Consider the following 18,899-nt stretch of genomic DNA (forward strand, 5'->3'; position numbering starts at 1 on the left):
GCACCGTGACTGAGCCACCCAGGCGCCCTAAAACTCAGTTTAGCGTGGGCCTGCTCACCTGTGGCTTAACAAGGCCCTCAGGGGATGCCCATGTCACTAAATTAAGGTGACCTACTAATGAGTGTCTCAGAATGCCTCTGTAGTCAATGTGGGAAATTACAGTTTGCCAAATTTAGCAAAACATCCAGGATGCAAGTGACAAAGCAGAACAGGCAGAGCACAAAGGATTTTTAGGGCAGTGACACTATTCTGTATGAGACTACAAGGGTGGGTGAATGTCACACACCTGTCTAAACCCATAGAATGTGTAACACTGAGTGACCCCTAAACTATACACTCTGGGTGAAAATGACATCAGTGTAGGCTTATCAACTGTAGCAAATGCCACTCTGATAGGGGATGCTGATAGTTAAGGGAGGATGTGTTTGACTGGGGACCGGGGGCCTCTAGGAAATCTCTGTGCTGTTTTGTTGAATCTAAGTTTGCTCTAAAAATGTCTAGTTGAATTGTTCGGTGGTATGTGATGATTCAGAACGTGTTTATACTTTAAGAAAATGTTCATCTGAGATCCAAATTTCATTATTTCATATTTAATCTGGCCACCCTACCTGGATCATCCTATTTTACAAGGGAGTAATGGATAACAGGAGGGGGATCTGGGTGGCTCGGGTCAGTTGAATGTTCATCTCTTGGTTTCAGCTCAGGTCATGATCTCGTGGTCATGAGACAGAGCCCCATGTCAGGCCCCTCGTGCTGACAGCTTGGAGCCTGCCTGGGATTCTCCCTCTCTCTGCCCCTCCCCAGCTTGTGCTTGCTTGTATTTTCTCAAAATAAACTTTAGGGCGCCTGGGTGACTCAGTCGGTTAAGTGTCCGACTTCGGCTCAGGTCATGATCTTGCAGTTTGTGAGTTTGAGTTCCGGGTCAGGCTCTGTAGTAACAGCTCAGCCTGGAACCTGCTTCAGATTCTGTGTCTCCCTCTCTCTCTGCCCCTCCCCTGCTCACGCTGTCTCTCTCTCAAAAATAAACATTAATAAAAATAATGGATAACAGAAAGACATTCAGCAGCCACCATCTTTGTAAGGAAATATTGACAATAAGATTTGCCTTCATAAACCCAAAAGCCTTATAAGGAAACAATGGGACATAATTAAAACAGAAAATGAGAACCAATAAGGAAGATGTCATCGTTCCAAGATCCTCCATAAATTAACATTTATGGAACATCTACTGTGTTCCAGAAACCTTGTAAGTGCTCACAATATCATATGTCATTTTTATAAAATAGGTGACAAATCGCCATTAACTTCCTTCTTGGAGCAGAAGGGACTTAAATCTGATGGTGGAATCATTGGGAAGTCATTTTTTAATGTATTTTTTGGTGGCGCTTAAAAGTGCCCAGCTGACGAAAGGCACAATTACACTCATGACACGTGTAGGGCTTTACCCCAGAGTGTGTGCGCTGGTGAACGTTGAGGTTCCCTTTGTGGCTGAAAGCTTTCCCACACTCTTCACACACATAGGGCTTCTCCTTTGTATGGATCCTCTTGTGGCTCCGCAGGGTGGAGTCGTGGGTGAACGTCTTGAGGCAGATTTCACAACAGTAAGGCTTCTCGCCTGTGTGGATTCGCTGGTGAACTCGGAGGTCCGAAGTCTGCATGAAACTCCCAGAACAGGTGTTGCATTTAAAGGGTCTCTCTCCCGTGTGTGTCCTCCAGTGGATGGAAAACTGAGATTTATAACGAAATTCTTTCTTACAGAGGCTACAGACGTTTGATGTCCCTCCCGTGGCTTTTTTCCCAACAGGATGAACTGATGACACAGGCTGTCCTGAAAATTCTCCTTTGTCCAAATGTGTGGCCACGTCCTGGGAAATGGAGGTGTTTTCCTGTTTTCTCCTTTTGGAACTTCTTTGAGTCTTCTGGGAATCTCTTCTCTTCCCATTCTGAGTGGACACTTGTCTCTCTGAAACCTGTGTGGAAGGCTTTTCAGCATCCACATTTTTAATACAGGTTCCTTCTTGGAGAGTCTTCATGGGAGCTGTTGAAAGAAGGGTTAACACAACAACACTTAATAAAGAGCATTTTCAATGATACCAACCTCATTTGAACCAAACACTGAGGTGGGCTAAGAACTTCTCATCAATCAACAAACTTGAGATTGGGTTGTATGTAGGACACTCTGGAAATCAGTGATGGAGAAGGCATTTGAGAGCCTCCCCACCACCAGCACCACCAAGAGATGTCAATGCTTGATCCCCAGCCCCCTCCCCAGCAGAGAAGTCACTCTTCCCAGTTTCCATGCTCACCAGGACCCTTCAGAAAGGGAGGCTCTTGGGATTTAAGTATTCTTGTCTCTTCCAAGTCTTCTGTCAGACTCTTCTCCAAGTTCTCCTTAGGTCTCAGACCCTCCAGTACACCTTTTCCAGGAATGGTCTCAGGCAGGAGAACGTTCTGTCCCTGACAATGGGCAGTCACTGTAGTTACCAATGTGTCTAAATTATGGGGTGGAAAGCTCTCGTCTCTTCTTTCCCCATCCTGCCCATCTTCCTAATCTGAGATCCCAACTTTCTCCATAATAGTGTTGTGAATATATCCCCACGACTTCCCTTGGACCACCCCATCACCCCTGATAATCACCTGATTCTCAGAACTTTGTTAACCAATACCCACTGTGCCTTTAAATCATGTCCACACACCACAACTTTTGTGCCTAATTCTCTAAGCACGCTCCCTAAAGCCACCCCTGCTTCCCCTTGTCTGACTCTGGAAGCAAGATGGCACTAGGTCCAGGTGTCCCTACTCAGTGCTACTGATACTTTGGATGATTCCCTGTTGGGAGGCTGTCCTATGCATTGTGGGACAATTAGCAGCATCCCTGGTCTTACCCAACAGGTGTCGATAGCACCCCCCATGCCCACCTCCATTCTGACAACCAAGAAGGTCTCCAGACACTTGCAAATGTCTTGAGAGGCAAAACAACTCCGAGTGAGAACCCTCCTTTAATTTATTGACAGTAGTCCCCAAACTGGTCCTTTGGCCGATTGTCATTTCATGGAATGCCTTTGAGGAACTCGACTATGGAAAAATCAGCTTTCAGTTCATTACCCTGTGGCAAATTGACCTGGCACCATTTCATCACCACTATTTTCCTCCAGCCTCAACACTAAAAGCCTTAATGGCAGGGGGACAAAGGCTGAAAGGTCCTCATTCTCCACAGAGGCTCAGAAATGTCTAGGGACTTGATGCATCCATGGGAATTCCTAGGGCAAAAGGGCCTAGTTCGGTGCTGTGCTAAATATCCCAATTATTCTAGCAGCTGCACACACTTCTGGTACCTTCTGCCACCACTCCCTAGAGATTGAGGAGGGCATCACACTCACCTGCCCCTTTGATGGTTCACTGGTTCCTGGCAGGTTCTGTAGCTCTCTGCTGACCTGGATGTTCTCTGGATGTATCTCACACCCAGAGGATTGGGGCTTCTTGGACAAGTCTGTCACAAGATCCCTGTCACCAGCCTCGGCGTTGGCCATCTGAACATCTGAGCTTCGCATGAGAAATTCCTGTCCTTCTATGCTAACTATGGTCTGCGGGGGGTGGGGGGGGGGAAGGGGGGAAAATAAAACAAGATCAGACTCTGTAAGAATCAGAAGGTAGCTCTCTTGTACAGTGCGCATCCTACCACACATTCAATTTGTTGGAATAACTTGTTTAAAATGGCAACCAAAAATGTCTCCAAACATTGTCAAATGTACCCCTAGGGGGTGAAGGTGAAATTACCCCACTCCCTTGTGTTGGGCAGCTAACTACTGGCCTAGCCACAATATCTAATCAACTTCAATACCTCCCTTTTATTTCCCACTGCCCCAGCTAATACTAATACTAATACTCAGCCCTCAAACTGTCCTCCTGATCTAGGCACATGCAACATGGTGCTGTGAAAAACCCAACCCCTCCCCCAAGTGAGGCTGCCAATGTTTGACCTACGTGTCACCCAGCTGGTCTTAAATCCCTTTATCAATCATTCCAGATTAAAACCTTACAGTTTTCACAGCTATTTTTCCACGATGTTGTGGAAGCTTGTAATCTCCATTCTTGGCTCGCCCCCTGGAGGATTTCATCTCCTACCAGAGTACACAGGGAAAGGGGGATTGCCATGTTGGACTTAGTTCCCTCCTGTCCACTGGTTACAAAATTACCTACAGAGGAACCCATCCCCTGTGACTGGAACAAATATGCATGTGGCACACCAGGTCCTATTCCCTTCTAGATCCTTCTGAACCCTTTCTTTTTCTACAAAGGATAAAGGCACACTCAACCCACCATGATGGAAAATGTTCCCAGGTAAATAAAGTCTTACCTGGTCTGGTGATTCTTACCCAAGAGCCAAAGTTTTGACCCTATGAGACATTTGGCAACCACCAGAGATTTTGGGGGGGATGGGGTGGGTTGGTGAGGTTTGATTTTCACAACTAGGGGAAGTTGCCACTGACACAAGGATGCTGCAAACCACCTTACAATGCACAAGAAAGCCCCCAAAGCAAAGGATGGTCCACCCCCCAGTATCACTAGTTGATCTGAGAGAACCCGATCCAGTCAAAAACCTACTATCCCAACCCCCTCCCTTCCTCAGCATCTTCCCAGGACTCTAGTTGCCATGACAACACATCCAATGCACCTCTCCACACCCTGTAGCTGCTTTACTCAGGTAGGACCACTTTTAAGAGGGTCTCTGGCAATACCAAGAATTGTGGGGCCAGTGGACCGGTTTCAGCCTTTCTCCTCGAGTGTCTGGAACGGCCCTTACACAACTGTCCCCGTGAGAGGTAGGGCAGGGTTAAGTGAGAGTAAAGTGTGCAGACTCACGAAGCCCACCAGATGCCGGTCATGTCCCCCCTCCTCCCTGTTCAACAGCCAGAAATGTCTCTAGACATTGCTGAGTGTCTCCTGCCTTCCACTCGAGAACCACTGGGCCCAGAAAAAGCCCCTCCTGTCCCCCATACCAGTCCCCGCTTTCCCGTTGCAATGAGGAAGGCGCTACTCACCCATTTCTTGGGCCCCTGGCTGCTTCTCAGCACATCCTGCAGGTCTTTGCAGCTCTGCACAGCACTTTCCTTTACTAAGACCTGGAGCTCCTGCGGCATGGAGATCATGAACTGCTCCATCACTAGCATGTCCAGAATCTGCTCCTTGGTGTGCAGGTCTGGCCGCAGCCACAGATAGCAGAGCTCATAGAGCCTCCTCAGGTCCTCCACAGGGTCCGACCTCCCCGAGCTGCTAAACGCCCTGAAGCTCACGTGCCACTGCTCACAGCTGCTGTCTTGCGTTCCAGCGAGGGCTCCTTGGGCTTTCTCCCGTGAGAACGTCTGGTCTGCGGCCATATTTACAGGAGAATTTTCCAGTATGGCTCTGTGCAAACTCTCTAAGGGCTGGTGCCTAATTAAGACCTACCTAAAGGTATTTACTCTGGTTTTCCTCAGCAGTAGACTGGCTGTTTTTTCACAAGTCTGGGGGTGGGGGGAGGAATGAACCAGATTAGTTTATTGTTTGTTGCTTTGAGGAAGAGAGAGACAGCAAGCAAGCAGGGGAGGGGCAGAGAGAGAGAGAGGGAGAGAGAGAATCCCAAGCAGGTTCCACACTGTTACTGCAGAGCCTGACATGGGGTTCGAACTCACAAACCGTGAGAGCATGACCTAAGCTGAAACCAAGAGTCAGATGCTTAATCAACTGAGCCACCCAGGTGCCCAAAGATTAAACTTCTTACCCTTCCTCCCCTCACCCAACACTAGACACCGACTGGTCTGTGTTTAATACATTGGAAAGTGAGCCCCACTATTATTTTCCCAATGTCCTTTATAGTAAAAGGTGGTTTAATTGTCTGAGGGGCGCCTGGGTGGCGCAGTCGGTTAAGCGTCCGACTTCAGCTCAGGTCACGATCTCGCGGTCCGTGAGTTCGAGCCCCGCGTCAGGCTCTGGGCTGATGGCTCAGAGCCTGGAGCCTGTTTCCGATTCTGTGTCTCCCTCTCTCTCTGACCCTCCCCCGTTCATGCTCTGTCTCTCTGTGTCCCAAAAATAAAATAAAAAAATAAAAAAAAAAAGTAAAAAAAAAATAATTGTCTGAATGGACCCCTAAGTTCTGAGCATGAGATATACAGAGGTGGGCTCAGTTTTTGCATCTATAAATTGGGACAATATTGTTCTTTACTATAAATTAAATATAACTAAGTGCAGGCACCAGGGTGGCTCAGTTGCTTAAGCATCTGACTCTTGATTTCAGCTCAGGGCAGGATCTCTTGATTTGAGTTCAAGCCCTACGTGACAATGGACAGTGAGGAGCCTGGTTGGGATTCTCTCTCAAAAATAAACTTTGTATATATTTCAATTTTGAATTTCAATTCAAAATATAGTTCGATTTTTCAAAACATATATTTTGATATACAAAATTTATTTTAACAATGTCAAGCTTTGTACCTTCTCATCAGGACAGCATACAAGGCAAAACTGTTAGTTGTAATTCTGCAGAATACAGAAATATATTTCCAACCTAAGAATTTCATGTGGTGTAGAAATGTTGGAAATATTAACCTAGGATTGTCCCCCAATACGTTTCCTTGTTCATCCCAGGATATTGATTTCTTCCAGGAAAGGAAGAACTCAAAAGAATCCTAACAGGATTAACAGATAACTTTGTCACTGTGATAAGATACACATTACATAAAATTCAGTCCTTTAAAGTATACAATTTTGGGGCAGTACTCACATTTGCAATGCTGTACAACCATTCACCACTGTCTATTTCTAGAACTTATTCATCCCTGAAAAGGAAACCCTGCCTTCCCCACCCACCTTTACCTCCTGGTAATCCATTAATGGGCTCTGTCTCTATGGGTTACACATACCTAATCTCATCCCAGAAAAAAGGATTTAAAATCCAACGCTCTTTGAAGTTTTCAAAGAAGATTTTAAGAGAGAGAGTTTTTAAGAGGTTCTCAACCTAGCTCCCAAAGGCAAGAACCACTTTCTTACTCTGCAGACTGGTGGGGGGACTCAGTTCGCAAGTGAGAGCCATGGGGCCCCCAGGTAAAGGGGCTCTAATCCTGGCTGCTCTAGTAGGTTGATAAGAGGCCCATAATTAAAGGTTTGATGTTACCCCGTGGACAGCAAACACCCAGTGATGTGTTTTTAAGCAAAAGTGTGGCACGTTTAGAAATCTCAGGAGAACCATGTGCCACATGGAATTCAAAGGTAAGACATTTTGCCTAAAACCCACAATTGTCCACTTTTGTCCTGTTTCAGATCGTTGGGGAAGCTTGCTTGAGCTCAGTGTTGTTTTAGTTCCATGCTTCAGCTTCAATTAGCTGCGGGGTCTTGGGCAAGTCAATCAGCTCTTTGGAGACCGCAACCCTTCTCCATGACATAGGCAGAAAAAACCTACCTCTTATGTGGTGTGAGGATAAACTAAGGAGGCTAAAGACATGCCTGGCACACGTTTACTGGATGGAGCGACCCCAACATTTCGATCTGCGGTTCTCAACAAAGGTGACTTTTGCCCCTGTTCCCCACGCACCTCGGGACTTTGGGCAACATCTGGAGACACTTTTGGTTGTCCTAACCCGGGCATGGGGGAGGCGGGTGGGGGAGATGTCGCTAAACATCCTGCAAGGCACAGGGCAGCCCCCACAACCCACAACTCCCCTCCCCCCACCCCAACAAAACAGCAAACAATTATCTGGCCAAAAATAGCATCTGAGGTCGAAAAACCTTGGTTCAAAGTATAAACCACACTCACCATAGCATGAATGTATTAACATGATTCTCATTTCCCAGATGAATTCGACAATGAATCGACAATGAATCGAAGTTAATAATGGGGTGTAGGAAGATAACATTGCCGTCTCAAGACCTCAGAGCTGATGCATAGTGAATATAGACCCAAGCCTTCCTGGTTCCAACCTCCATCCATCCATCCATCCCAGTTTCCAAGCAACCTTAGGCATTCCCACCCATAACTTACCTCCTACATGTCTTCCTGCCTCCGAGGGACCAGCTCTCAAACTGTGCCTCAAGCTGAAATGTCTCTGTTTATATACGGCTAGAGAAACTCCAAACTTCCGGTTACCTCATCAGCCTGATGATTGGTTTAAAGCCATAGAATTAACTTTAAATGGTTGAGTGGATTAAATTTCTCACTGAAACCCCATCAAGAGAAAAACTCATTTAAAGTAAGTCTCTTTGGAGACAATATTGGTTTTCCTGCTCTGGTGAATTATTTATCATATGCCTAAGGTGCTCAAAGGAATCGGGGAACATAGAGCTGCAAGTTTTAAGCACTTTGGGTCAAGGTTTTATTTAAAATGGGTTGACAACTCCTCATCAGGGAAATACAAATCAAAACCACACTGAGATATCACTTCACGCTGGTCAGAGTGGCTAAAATGAACAAATCAGGAGACTATAGATGCTGGAGAGGATGTGGAGAAACGGTAACCTTCTTGCACTGTTGGTGGGAATGCAAACTGGTGCAGCCGCTCTGGAAAACAGTGTGGAGGTTCCTCAAAAAATTAAAAATAGATCTACCCTATGACCCAGCAATAGCACTGCTAGGAATTTACCCAAGGGATACAGGAGTGCTGATACATAGGGGCACTTGTACCCCAATGTTTATAGCAGCACTCTCAACAATAGCCAAATTATGGAAAGAGCCTAAATGTCCATCACCTGATGAATGGATAAAGAAATTGTGGTTTATGGGGCGCCTGGGTGGCTCAGTCGGTTAAGCGTCCGACTTCGGCTCAGGTCATGATCTCACGGTCCGTGGGTTTGAGCCCCGCGTCAGGCTCTGTGCTGGCAGCTCAGAGCCTGGAGCCTGCTTCCGATTCTGTGTCTCCCTCTCTCTCTCTGACCCTCCCCTGTTCATGCTCTGTCTCTCTCGGTCTCAAAAATAAATAAACATTAAAAAAAAGAAAGAAAGAAATTGTGGTTTATATACACAATGGAGTACTACGTGGCAATGAGAAAGAATGAAATATGGCCCTTTGTAGCAACGTGGATGGAACTGGAGAGTGTTATGCTAAGTGAAATAAGCCATACAGAGAAAGACAGATACCATATGTTTTCACTCTTATGTGGATCCTGAGAAACTTGACAGAAACCCATGGGGGAGGGGAAGGGAAAAAAAGAGGTTAGAGTGGGAGAGAGCCAAAGCATAAGAGACTGTTAAAAACTGAGAACAAACTGAGGGTTGATGGGGGGTGGGAGGGAGGGGAAGGGAGCTGATGGGCATTGAAGAGGGCATCTTTTGGGATGAGCACTGGGTGTTGTATGGAAACCAGTTTGACAATAAATTTCATATATTAAAAAAATAATAATAAAATAAAATAAATAAGTAAATTGAAAAAAAAAAAGAAATTGTGGTTTATATATACAATGGAATACTACTTGGCAATGAGAAAGAATGAAATATGGCCTTTTGTAACAACGTGGATGGAACTGGAGAGTGTTATGCTAAGTGAAATAAATCAGGCAGAGAAAAGCAGATACCATATGTTTTCACTCATATGTGGATCCTGAGAAACTTAACAGAAGACCATGGGGGAGGGGAAGGGAAAAAAAAAAAAAAGGTTAGAGAGGGAAGGAGCCAAACTGTAGGAGTCTCTTAAAAACTGAGAATAAACTGAGGGTTGATGGGAGGGGAGGGTGGGTGATGGGCGTTGAGGGCACCTATTGGGATGAGCACTGGGTGTTGTATGGAAACCAATTTGACAATAAATTTCATATTAAAAAATAATAATAAATAAAATGGGCTGACAAGTAGGCATTTAAAAAACCAGACGTTGCATGTAAGTAGGGAAAAATGCATCGACATTGCATCAATTGCATAAGCCACGCTTTTCCTAAAGGCGGAAGGCAGTGATACATCATCAAGGATGTGTGAAGAGATGATAGGCTGGTGTCAAACCGGTGATTTCATCTAGCTCAGGGGTGCCTGGGCGGCTCAGCGAGTGGAACAGGAGACTCTTGACGTCGGGGTTGTGAGTTCGAGCCCCGTTGCGGGTAGAGATTACTTAAAAATAAAAATAAAATAAAATATTTAAGGGGCTCCTCGGTGGCTAAGTTGGTTAAGTGTCCAACTCTTGATTTCAGCTCAGGTCGTGATCTCACAGTTCGTGGGTTTGAGCCCCACGTTGGGCTCTGTGCTGACAGTGTGGAGCCTGCTTGGCATTCTCTCTCTCTCTCCCTCTCCCTCTGCCCTTCCCCTGCTCCTTCTTTCTCTATCACTCTCAAAATAAATAAACATTTAAAAAATAATAAAAGATAAAAATAAAATCTTCAGAAAAAAATAACCCTAGCTCAACCAAAGCTTTAACATATTAATTCCAAGTCACCGAAAAATGAAAAGTAAATATTGATACATAAGGAATATTGGTGACTTTTTAAAACTTATTTTTATTATTTTTCAATATCTTGGGATTAATGCCTTAAAACTCTGCTCAAACTAGATTAAATCGCTGATTTGACACTTGTCAATTTACCCTTTTATAAAAACAATGGAAAGCAGACACACAGGGGCACCTGGGTGGCTCCGTCGGTTAAGCATCAACTCTTGATATCGGCTCGGGTCATCATCTCATGGTTTGTGGGTCCTGCATCCAAGCCCTTCTTGGGATTCTCTCTCTCTCCCCCTCCTTCTCTGCCCCTCCACTGCTCATGCACTCTCTCTTAAAATAAACTCAACCTCAAATTTATCTTAATAATGGATTTTATGATTCTCTTCCAGTCCTAATATGTGATCCTGTATATGTCAGATAAAGATATATAAATATAGATGTAGATGTATAGATACAAAGCTATGCATGAACATAAAATAGAATACTTAGCCACAATATGTAGTAAATGTTTTATGTATAGTGTGTCGTTTAATTTACCAACCAAAGGAAACTATCATACCCTTGGTTCTCTGTGAATTCTGGATTTGCCCCTGACCTTTCAGCCAGCCTATCTAGAAGCTAGAGACCACGTTCTCACAGTACTGCTGTTGTTGATGCTATATTTATACTATTTACTGGATCGTTATGCTTTATTTCATGCTTAGCATCTATTCGTTGAGCGTTTGCATTATGTGTTCAGCTAAGCATTTGATATGTGAGATATACGTATTTTTAAAATTTTTTAAAGTTTATTTTTAGAGAGAGAGACAGACAGACAGAGTGTGAGTGGGGGAGGGGCAGAGAGGGAGACAGAAGCAGGCTCTGGGCTCGGAGCTGTCAGCACAGAGCCTGAAGCAGGGCTCAAATCCACAAACTGTGAGATCATGACCCGAGAGGAAGTCAGGAGTTGGATGCTTGACTGAGCCCCCCAGACACCCCTCTTATAAGCATTTTTAAATTCATTCTTCTGTGACCACCAGGTGTAGATTTTTCCTGATCGTCCTGAAGAACACTACCGGTCTGAGAGGTTTTTCATCTTAATCTTATGAAATTTATCTTAACGATTTCTTACAAACATCTCCTTCTCCCCCTTCTCATTTTCTCCTGGAGTTGGCCTTGGATTCTTCATACTTTCTTGCTTCTGGAAGAGACTGCAATGTTTTGTTCCTTTTCTTAATTTGTTTCTCTGTTGTGTCTGTTCTGCCCTATGTCCCGCCTGGCGTGTTCTTTAGTTGAGCTATTATATATTTTTCTTAATGAATATTCGCTGCATTTAAAAGATGTTTAATTATTTCATCTTGCAGATTGCTTTTCTTATGTGTATTTCTATTTCTTGGATGACAGTTCTAATAGCCCTGTTTCTGAAGGTATCTGAAACCAGCTTTTCTATTCTCCATCGACTTTGCTTAACAAGCTGGCTCCTTATTGGGTCCCGTGAGTTAGAATTCTTTGGGATTGGATAATCTCTCAGTTCCGGGTAATTTGGTTTCAGGTGAACGCTCAACCATGGCTGGAGATTTGGTTGGTTGTCACAACCGGGGAGAGAGTGCTGCTGCTATCTTTTGTGTTGAGTGGGGGGGGTGGGGAAGCTGTTGAACATCCTGTAACGCAAGGGATGGCCCCACAAAGAGAATGATCCCAACAGAAACGTCAGTGGTGCAGAGGTTGAGAAATCCTGGGATGGGGGTACCGACTGTAGCTGATTAACCTGGCAAAGTCTAGTAAGCCAGAGGCTAACCTGTTCTAGCTCCAATGCCCTCAAGGAGAGGAGATTAATCTACAGTTAACGCTGCCTTTGGTATAATCCTACCAAGTAAAACCTCAGATCAGGGTCACAAAATTAAGCCCCGCCCCTCCACCATGGGGGAAACCAGCACTGGGAGAAAGCCCTCCCTATATGTGAGGTTCACAATAGAATCACCAGGAACGAGACCACCGACAGCTTTGCCCCACCCTCCCATCCCTTGGTGGATTGATTTGGTCTAGGGTGGGGCTTAGACAGGATGTTTTCAAAGCACCCAGGTGATAGGGAATATTACTCAGCCTTAAAAGGAAGAGAATCCCATCACAGGCTGCAACACCACGAGTATGCTAAATGAAGTAATCCAGACACAAGCGGATTCAATTCAGCAAGCAGGACCCTGGTTGCCAGGGGCTGGGCAAGGGTCCTGGGGAGTGGTTGTTTAATAGCAGCAGAGTTTCATTCTTGAAAGAAGGAAAGCACTCTGTGGATGGTGGGGCTGGCTGCACAATGGTGTGAATGCCTTTAACGCCACAAAACTTACCCCTTACATGTGGATACAATGGTAAATTTCATGGTACGTGTATTTCACCACAATTTAAAAAATTTTTAATTAAAACTTTTTTTTCAGGTACCCAGTGTAGGGCTCAAACTCACAACCCCGAGATCAAGGGTCGTGTGCTGCACTGACTGAACCAGCAAGGCGCCCCTTGATTAGATATCTTTAAGAAGACACTTGTTTGGGGAACTTGACTAAGGAGGGACCACGGCTGGATGTGTGTCCACCTCCCTCTGACTCAGGTGTGTCCCTCACCTGCCGTCTGTGCACCAGCAACATCTCTGCTCGTCAGGACTCATTCGTCACCAGGACATCTGGAGGGAGATTTGCACCTGCAAGGAAAGCCCTCTCCCTCTTCAAGAGCCCACCCCTCCCCTCCCCCTCTGCAGACAGTCTCTGAGGTGAAGACCAGTCCAGTGAGTGGCCCTCGGAGGCCACAGCCCTCCAGCCTGGGAGGGACACAGCAGAGCTGTGCTGAGAGGCTGAGCAGAGCAGTCTCCTCTGGCATCAGCCCTTTCCTTCCCGAGCTGGAGAGAAGAGGAGCAAGGAGTGACGCTGTCTAGGGATGGGTCTCTGACCCCACAGCCGCTCGGGGACAGCGACCTTCATCCTGGACAGCCGGGTGTTGATGGCACTCTGGGAATGAAGCTGTGCCTCCTTAGGGTTGTCAGCGGTGGAAAATTCAGGATGCCCGGCTGAATGGGAATTTCAGGTAAGCCATGAATAATTTTCAGCAGAAGTATGTCCCGTGCAATGGGGATTATCCGAGTATACAATCTATTGCACGCAATACAAGCCCACGTGCTCAACATTAGGACAAGCCCTCTGCGGGGTTCCGAGCCCCTGTCAGTGTGGGTAAAACCCCAGCACCTGGGCAGGACCCCTACCCTTTCTCTCTCACCTTAGAGCTCACAGACTTACCATTCTCTGCCTTGGGGCCATCAGGTCTCATCTCAATCTATCCTTTACTTGTGTTTTTATCTGGTTCCCAAACAAGGCTCATCGTCCCCTGGCCACCCTTAAGCCCCCTGGGCCCTAGACGAACCTGACTCCGGGTATCCCTTATTGTCCCCCACTTCCTGAAGCGTCTTCTCTGAGGAGAACTCTTCACCCTCAGCCTCCTCTCTGAATGTCCTTCAGGGCTCTCACCCAATGGGTCCCTGTGCTACTGTCCCCACACCACCTCTGTCCCCCAATTTCTGTGGTTTCTCCCCCCCGTGAGATCTTTGAAGGCAGGGCCTGAGTGCCTTTTTCGTGCCTGGGGCTTGAGGCTGTCTCTTGATTCTGCAATTTAAAGTTGCTAAGGGCTTACAGTGAGATTTCTGATAGTGCATTGCATCCGGCCAGAGATCCAGGAATCCCGTGAGAGTGATCCCAGCCACGGGGCGCTGCTGAGGAAGGGGCGAATTCAAAGGACAACAGCGACTCAGAACGTGTGACTGAGCGCCTACCTCCGCCTCTTCCTTTATGCTGTGTTCTTACAGGGGCATGTGCCCCCAGCTCAAGAGACCCCACCTCCCGCAGGACTCAGAATAGCCACGCACAGGTGTGTGAGCCAACACGACAGGTGCTGTGCAGGGACTTTTCTTTAAAAGAAGTGGGTGGGCCGGGGCGCCCGGGTGGCTCAGTCAGTTAAGCGCCGACTTCGGCTCAGGTCACGATCTCGCGGTCCGTGAGTTCGAGCCCTGCATCGGGCCCCTGTGCTGACAGCTCAGAGCCCGGAGCCTGTTTCAGATTCTGTGTCTCCCTCTCTCTGACCCTCCCCCATTCATGCTCTGTCTCTCTCTGTCTCAAAAATGAATAAAAACGTTTAAAAAAAATTAAAAAAAAAAAAAAGAAGTGGGTGGGCCAGGGCGCCTGGGTGGCTCAGTTGGTTGAGCATGGGACTCCTGATTTTGGCTCAGGTCGTGACTCTGGGGTTCATGAGGGGATTGAGCCCCACATCGGACTCTGCACTAGGCACGGAGCCTGCTTGGGACTCTCTCTTACTTCTTTCTCTCTTTCTGTCTCTGCAACCCCCACCTCATATGGGCCCTCTCTAAAAAAATAAAACAAAACAAAAAAACGCACCAAAATGAAAACAAATGAAAGAATACAATCACTTTACACGGACTACGGAAATATTCCCTGATTACATTAACCAAATGGTTCCAGAATTATTCTTGAGCTTGTTAACAATGCCCAGGAAAAATCAGTGAAACCTGAGACAGTCTGGGAACTTTTGAGGGAAATTCTGCCAACACTCCAAATTTTCGACATAGGATTTGGGAACTTAATTTCAAGATCCTAGTCTCAGTGGAGGGAGCTAGAGGGGGGCTCAGGAGGAGCTGGAGAGAAGGATGCAGAGGAGAGGTGTGGAGACGTCTAAGACTGCAGGACCTCTCCCTCCCTGGGAGCTTTCTTGCTGAGCTCGCCTGGGTCTGTGGGAGAGAAAGAGGCAAATTTTGAATAGTTCTGTTCACTGCCACCACCCAAACCAGGTCCTCGAGGCTGGGGATGAGGAGTTCGGCTGCGGTTCGTTCCATATCCCATCGCCTTCCCTGTTCGCTCTCCCTCAATCCTTTTTGCTCTGCCCTCCTTTCTTTGCATCTACCCACATATTTCCCTTTTCCTCCCCATTTAAGATGGCACGTGATGGTGGCGGGTGTTTTCGAGAGCCAGAGGGCTGTGAAGGTTGGCGTGGGGCTTAGAGGGTTGAGGAGGTCTGTCACGAGCAACACCGGTAAGATGTGCAGTGCTTTCCAGAGGGGCTAGCACAGCTGGGATGAAAGTATGCTGTTCGTTTCCAGAAACAGGGCTGGGGTAAGTCCAGCCGGAGGAAGGCAGGAGAAAGCGAGCCTTGATCATTGACTTGGGTCGTGGTTGGGTGGGAAGCCAGCACTTGGATAATTTAATCCATTCCTTTAACAAATATCTCCCAAGAGCCTACCACATATCATCCATCATCGTCCCCTGCACTAGGCAGCGAGCAAGACAGAGAAGGTCCCTGCTCACGTGGAGCTTAGATTTTATCGGGAGATGACAGAGAACAAGCAGAGAAATGTGCAAACGAAAGACGAGGTGCATCCTGGCAAATATTACTATGGAAATAAGAGAAGATGACAAAAATGGAGGGAAGGTGGGTTTACGTCAGGTACAAAGGTCAGGGCAGGCCCTACAGTGGAGGAGTTGGCTCAGACGGTTTCTGCAAGAGGCGAAGGATGCAGCCATGCAAAGCTCTAGAGACAGAACATTCCAGACTGAGGCAGCAGCTGGGGCAAAGGTCCTCCAGGGAAATGGACCCTGTGTTCTGAGGAAACCGGGATTCAGAACGGGAGTCGAAGGACACACCTGATCGTGAATGTAGATGAGCACAGGGTCCAGAGGGAGTTGAAAGGCCGGAAATAAAGATCTTACTCCAGACACAGGTCAGAGCCAGAGGTGACCCATGGGGTCCAAGTGAGGGCTTGAGGTGAGTGTTGCAGCAAAGGCCTGGGGGTGGTTTTAGGGCAGATCAAAGTTTGGGAGTGGGGTCATGCCTGGAAAAGCACCAGGTTGTGGGGAAATATCTGGGGTTGGCTGGGAAATTCGTGTTGGGCCGAGAGGCAGGGAAGGAGGTGAAGGAGCACAGAGGGAGGGAACCGTCATGGCCGTGATGGGTGTTCAGAGTTGACCCTCAAAGCTCCTTTGGCCATTTCTCCTGTCCCTGTCTCCTGTCCCCGTCTGTATCTCTTTCTCTCCTTCGTATCTCCCATGCTTACCTGCCGTCTCTGGTTTGGCCAAGGTCTCCCTCGGACTCTTCTTGGTGGCCTGCTGAGGGTGGGGATTGGGGAGCCCGTCTAGGAACAAAACCAGTTCAGGGGTTTGTACCAAGTGACTTATTTCCTGGGAATTTCCTGCAGCTCTCTTATTCCCTGGGAATCTCTCGGTACTTTGTGGTACCCGTACAGGGTCATTTTCTCCAGCCCGGGGATACTTGGGAATGTGTGGGGACACCTGTGGCCCGAACACCGAACCATCGGCACCAAATACCAACAGGGCCACCGGCGAGGAACCAGCCCTTGATATGCCTCTATGGCCTGGCAGGTGACAACAATGAGACTCAGTTCAGGTCACAAGCTGTGTTCACAGTGTGCCTGTCCAGGTGTCTGAACCCCCGTGCACACCCGTGATTCCTTCCCTTCAGATGAGGGTGGGACAGAGCGGGGGGTCTCAGAGACGAGACGCGGCCCAGCGAGCAGACGAGGTAACAGCACCAGGGATGTGCAAGGACAAAGTGAATGTGGATCTTGCAGGGAGAGAAGATTAAAAATGGCAACCATAGGGGCCCCCCGGCTGGCTCAGTCGGTTAAGCGTCCGACTCTTGGTTTCGGCTCAGGTTATGATCTCATGGTTCGTGATACTGAACCCCGAATCAAGCTCCGCACTGACAGTGTGGAGCCTGCCTGGGATTCTCTCTCTTCCTCTCTCTCTGTCCCTCCACCACACTCTCTCTCTCTCTCTCTCTCAAAAATATTTAAAATAAATAAATAAAAATTTAAAAATAGATAATTAAACCAACATGGCAACTGTGACTCCTTTAGTCTCCATCACATGCCAGACTGTTACCCGCCTTCTGTCGGCGAGCCACACAACAGAGCCGTTGGGCCTTTCCACTGATACGTTCCACAGGTGGACGTATTTGAGGCTGGAAAGAATCGCCCTTCCCTGAGCTCCCCCAACCGGTAGGTGGCAGAGCGAGGGACGGAGCCCACACCTGCCAGTTTCCAAAGCCAGCCGCGGGCAGGCAAGGGGGGTGGTGGAGACGAATGCCCCACGCGCTCACCAATGGCCTTCCACAGGTCCAGGACCTCCAGGGCTGTCTTCTTCCCGTTGCCGCGGCCCCTGCTCTGAAGGAGGTGGAGCTCTGGGGAGGGGAGGGGAGGGGGGAGGAGGACGGGGGAGGACGGAGGAGAACAGGACCCATGGATCTGTGAAATGGCAACATAACGGGGAATCCAGCAATCCTGTTATGCTACTCCCTCGATGGAGCACCGCCACCAAATCCGCGGGACGGCGTGCATTTGGCCCGTCCCCACAGGCAGGTGAGAAGTGGAGATGGCTGCCCGGAGTTACTACACCGCTAAGTGGCAGAACTGGGTTCTGAACCCGCCTGTGTCTGGATCCAAACCTCAAGTCCTTCCTGCTTTCATACGGTCCCGGGAGCCTGGGTTTTCCTGGACCACCGAGCGGCCCTGCCTTGAGCATCACAGGGACGCGGTGGCTGGAATTGTCCCCGAGCCCGGTACACAAGTGCACAGTGAGGAAGAACCAGGGGAGACCGGGAGCCAGCGATGGAGGAACATAAGTATGCACTGGGGATCGTTCCCGTTCGTCTAATCCGCACAACATCCGCGTGAGGCAGGGGACCAGCACGACGCCCACTGTCACAGGTGAGGAAACCAAGGCGTCCAGAGAATTAGGCGGGGATGTGAACACAATGCCGTGGCTCCGTGGCCCACACGCCCATCCCTCTGCTACACTAACTCTCGAGTCGGGTCTGGAAATAAAACCCGTGGACCCCAGTGAATGTGAGTCGAGGGTCTTCCCGGGCTCGCTGAGCCTGGCCGCTGGCGGGGACAGCCCTCAGCAGGCTCACTCACCGGGACCCAGGAGGTAGCCGGCACTGTTGAGGGTCCAGCCTCCTCGGCCCTAGACAGAGACGGAGAGAGCGAGACTCAGACGGGCAGAAAGGGTGGCGGGCAGCCCTCAGCTCTGGGGTCGCGTGCACCAGCCGCCACGGTCCCGCGAGCCTGGCAAGCGGGTTCACGGAACCCACACTTCACGAGCGCGGAAATCGGAGGCTTCCTGAAGCACAGCAACTCGGAATGGGAAGGGGCTTTAAAAGAGCACTGCCGTAAACCTTTCCACGCCGTCGCAAACCTCACAACACGCGCGTGTGCGCACGAGTGCGGGATCGAACCAGGCTGCGTCGCTGGGTGGTTTTAGCCACGTTGCTGCGTCCCTCTGATAATTACAACGGCCGACATTAATTGTGGGTTTACTACCTGCCAGCGTCCGTTCCAAGCAGGACTGGATACACGATTCAGGGGGCCCAGAACAACGTGAAAACATGGGGCCCTCTTGCTCAGAGGCGATTAAGCGTTTTGAGACGGCCGCAGTGAGCGTGGGCACCTCCTGGGTGGCGCACGCCCGC

General features: G+C 48.3%; 1 protein-coding gene and 1 long non-coding RNA gene across 3 annotated transcripts; both read right to left on the bottom strand.

The window, feature by feature from the left end:
• Positions 1-1,364: 1,364 nt before the first annotated feature.
• Positions 1,365-5,378, bottom strand: LOC102955691 (zinc finger and SCAN domain-containing protein 5B-like). Its single transcript, XM_042969986.1, has 4 exons — positions 5,043-5,378; positions 3,381-3,584; positions 2,307-2,457; positions 1,365-2,038 (listed from the first exon to the last, which is right to left on the bottom strand). The coding sequence occupies exons 1-4, from the start codon at positions 5,376-5,378 to the stop codon at positions 1,365-1,367; spliced, it is 1,365 nt and encodes a 454-aa protein (XP_042825920.1).
• Positions 5,379-14,809: 9,431 nt separating this feature from the next.
• On the bottom strand, positions 14,810-18,638 carry LOC122234386. Of its 2 annotated transcripts, XR_006212171.1 has the most exons (5): positions 18,522-18,638; positions 18,346-18,394; positions 17,529-17,609; positions 16,465-16,542; positions 14,810-15,144 (listed from the first exon to the last, which is right to left on the bottom strand). It is a non-coding gene; the product is annotated as an uncharacterized LOC122234386 (long non-coding RNA). The 2 variants fall into 2 exon arrangements; XR_006212170.1 differs by lacking the exon at positions 18,522-18,638 and having other exon boundaries at positions 18,346-18,515.
• Between the last annotated feature and the right edge of the window lie 261 nt (positions 18,639-18,899).

This window comes from Panthera tigris, chromosome E2 (genome assembly GCF_018350195.1).
Source record: "Panthera tigris isolate Pti1 chromosome E2, P.tigris_Pti1_mat1.1, whole genome shotgun sequence".
In the NCBI taxonomy this organism is placed as follows: domain Eukaryota; kingdom Metazoa; phylum Chordata; class Mammalia; order Carnivora; family Felidae; genus Panthera; species Panthera tigris.

Coding starts and splice junctions, on each gene's coding strand:
- LOC102955691 (XM_042969986.1), bottom strand. CDS start 5,378: ATGGCCGCAGACCAGACGTTCTCACGGGAGAAAGCCCAAGGAGCCCTC. Junction 3,585..5,042: donor GCCAGGGGCCCAAGAAATGG/GTGAGTAGCGCC, acceptor CACCCCCCGCAG/ACCATAGTTAGCATAGAAGG. Junction 2,039..2,306: donor TCCCTTTCTGAAGGGTCCTG/GTGAGCATGGAA, acceptor TTCTTTCAACAG/CTCCCATGAAGACTCTCCAA.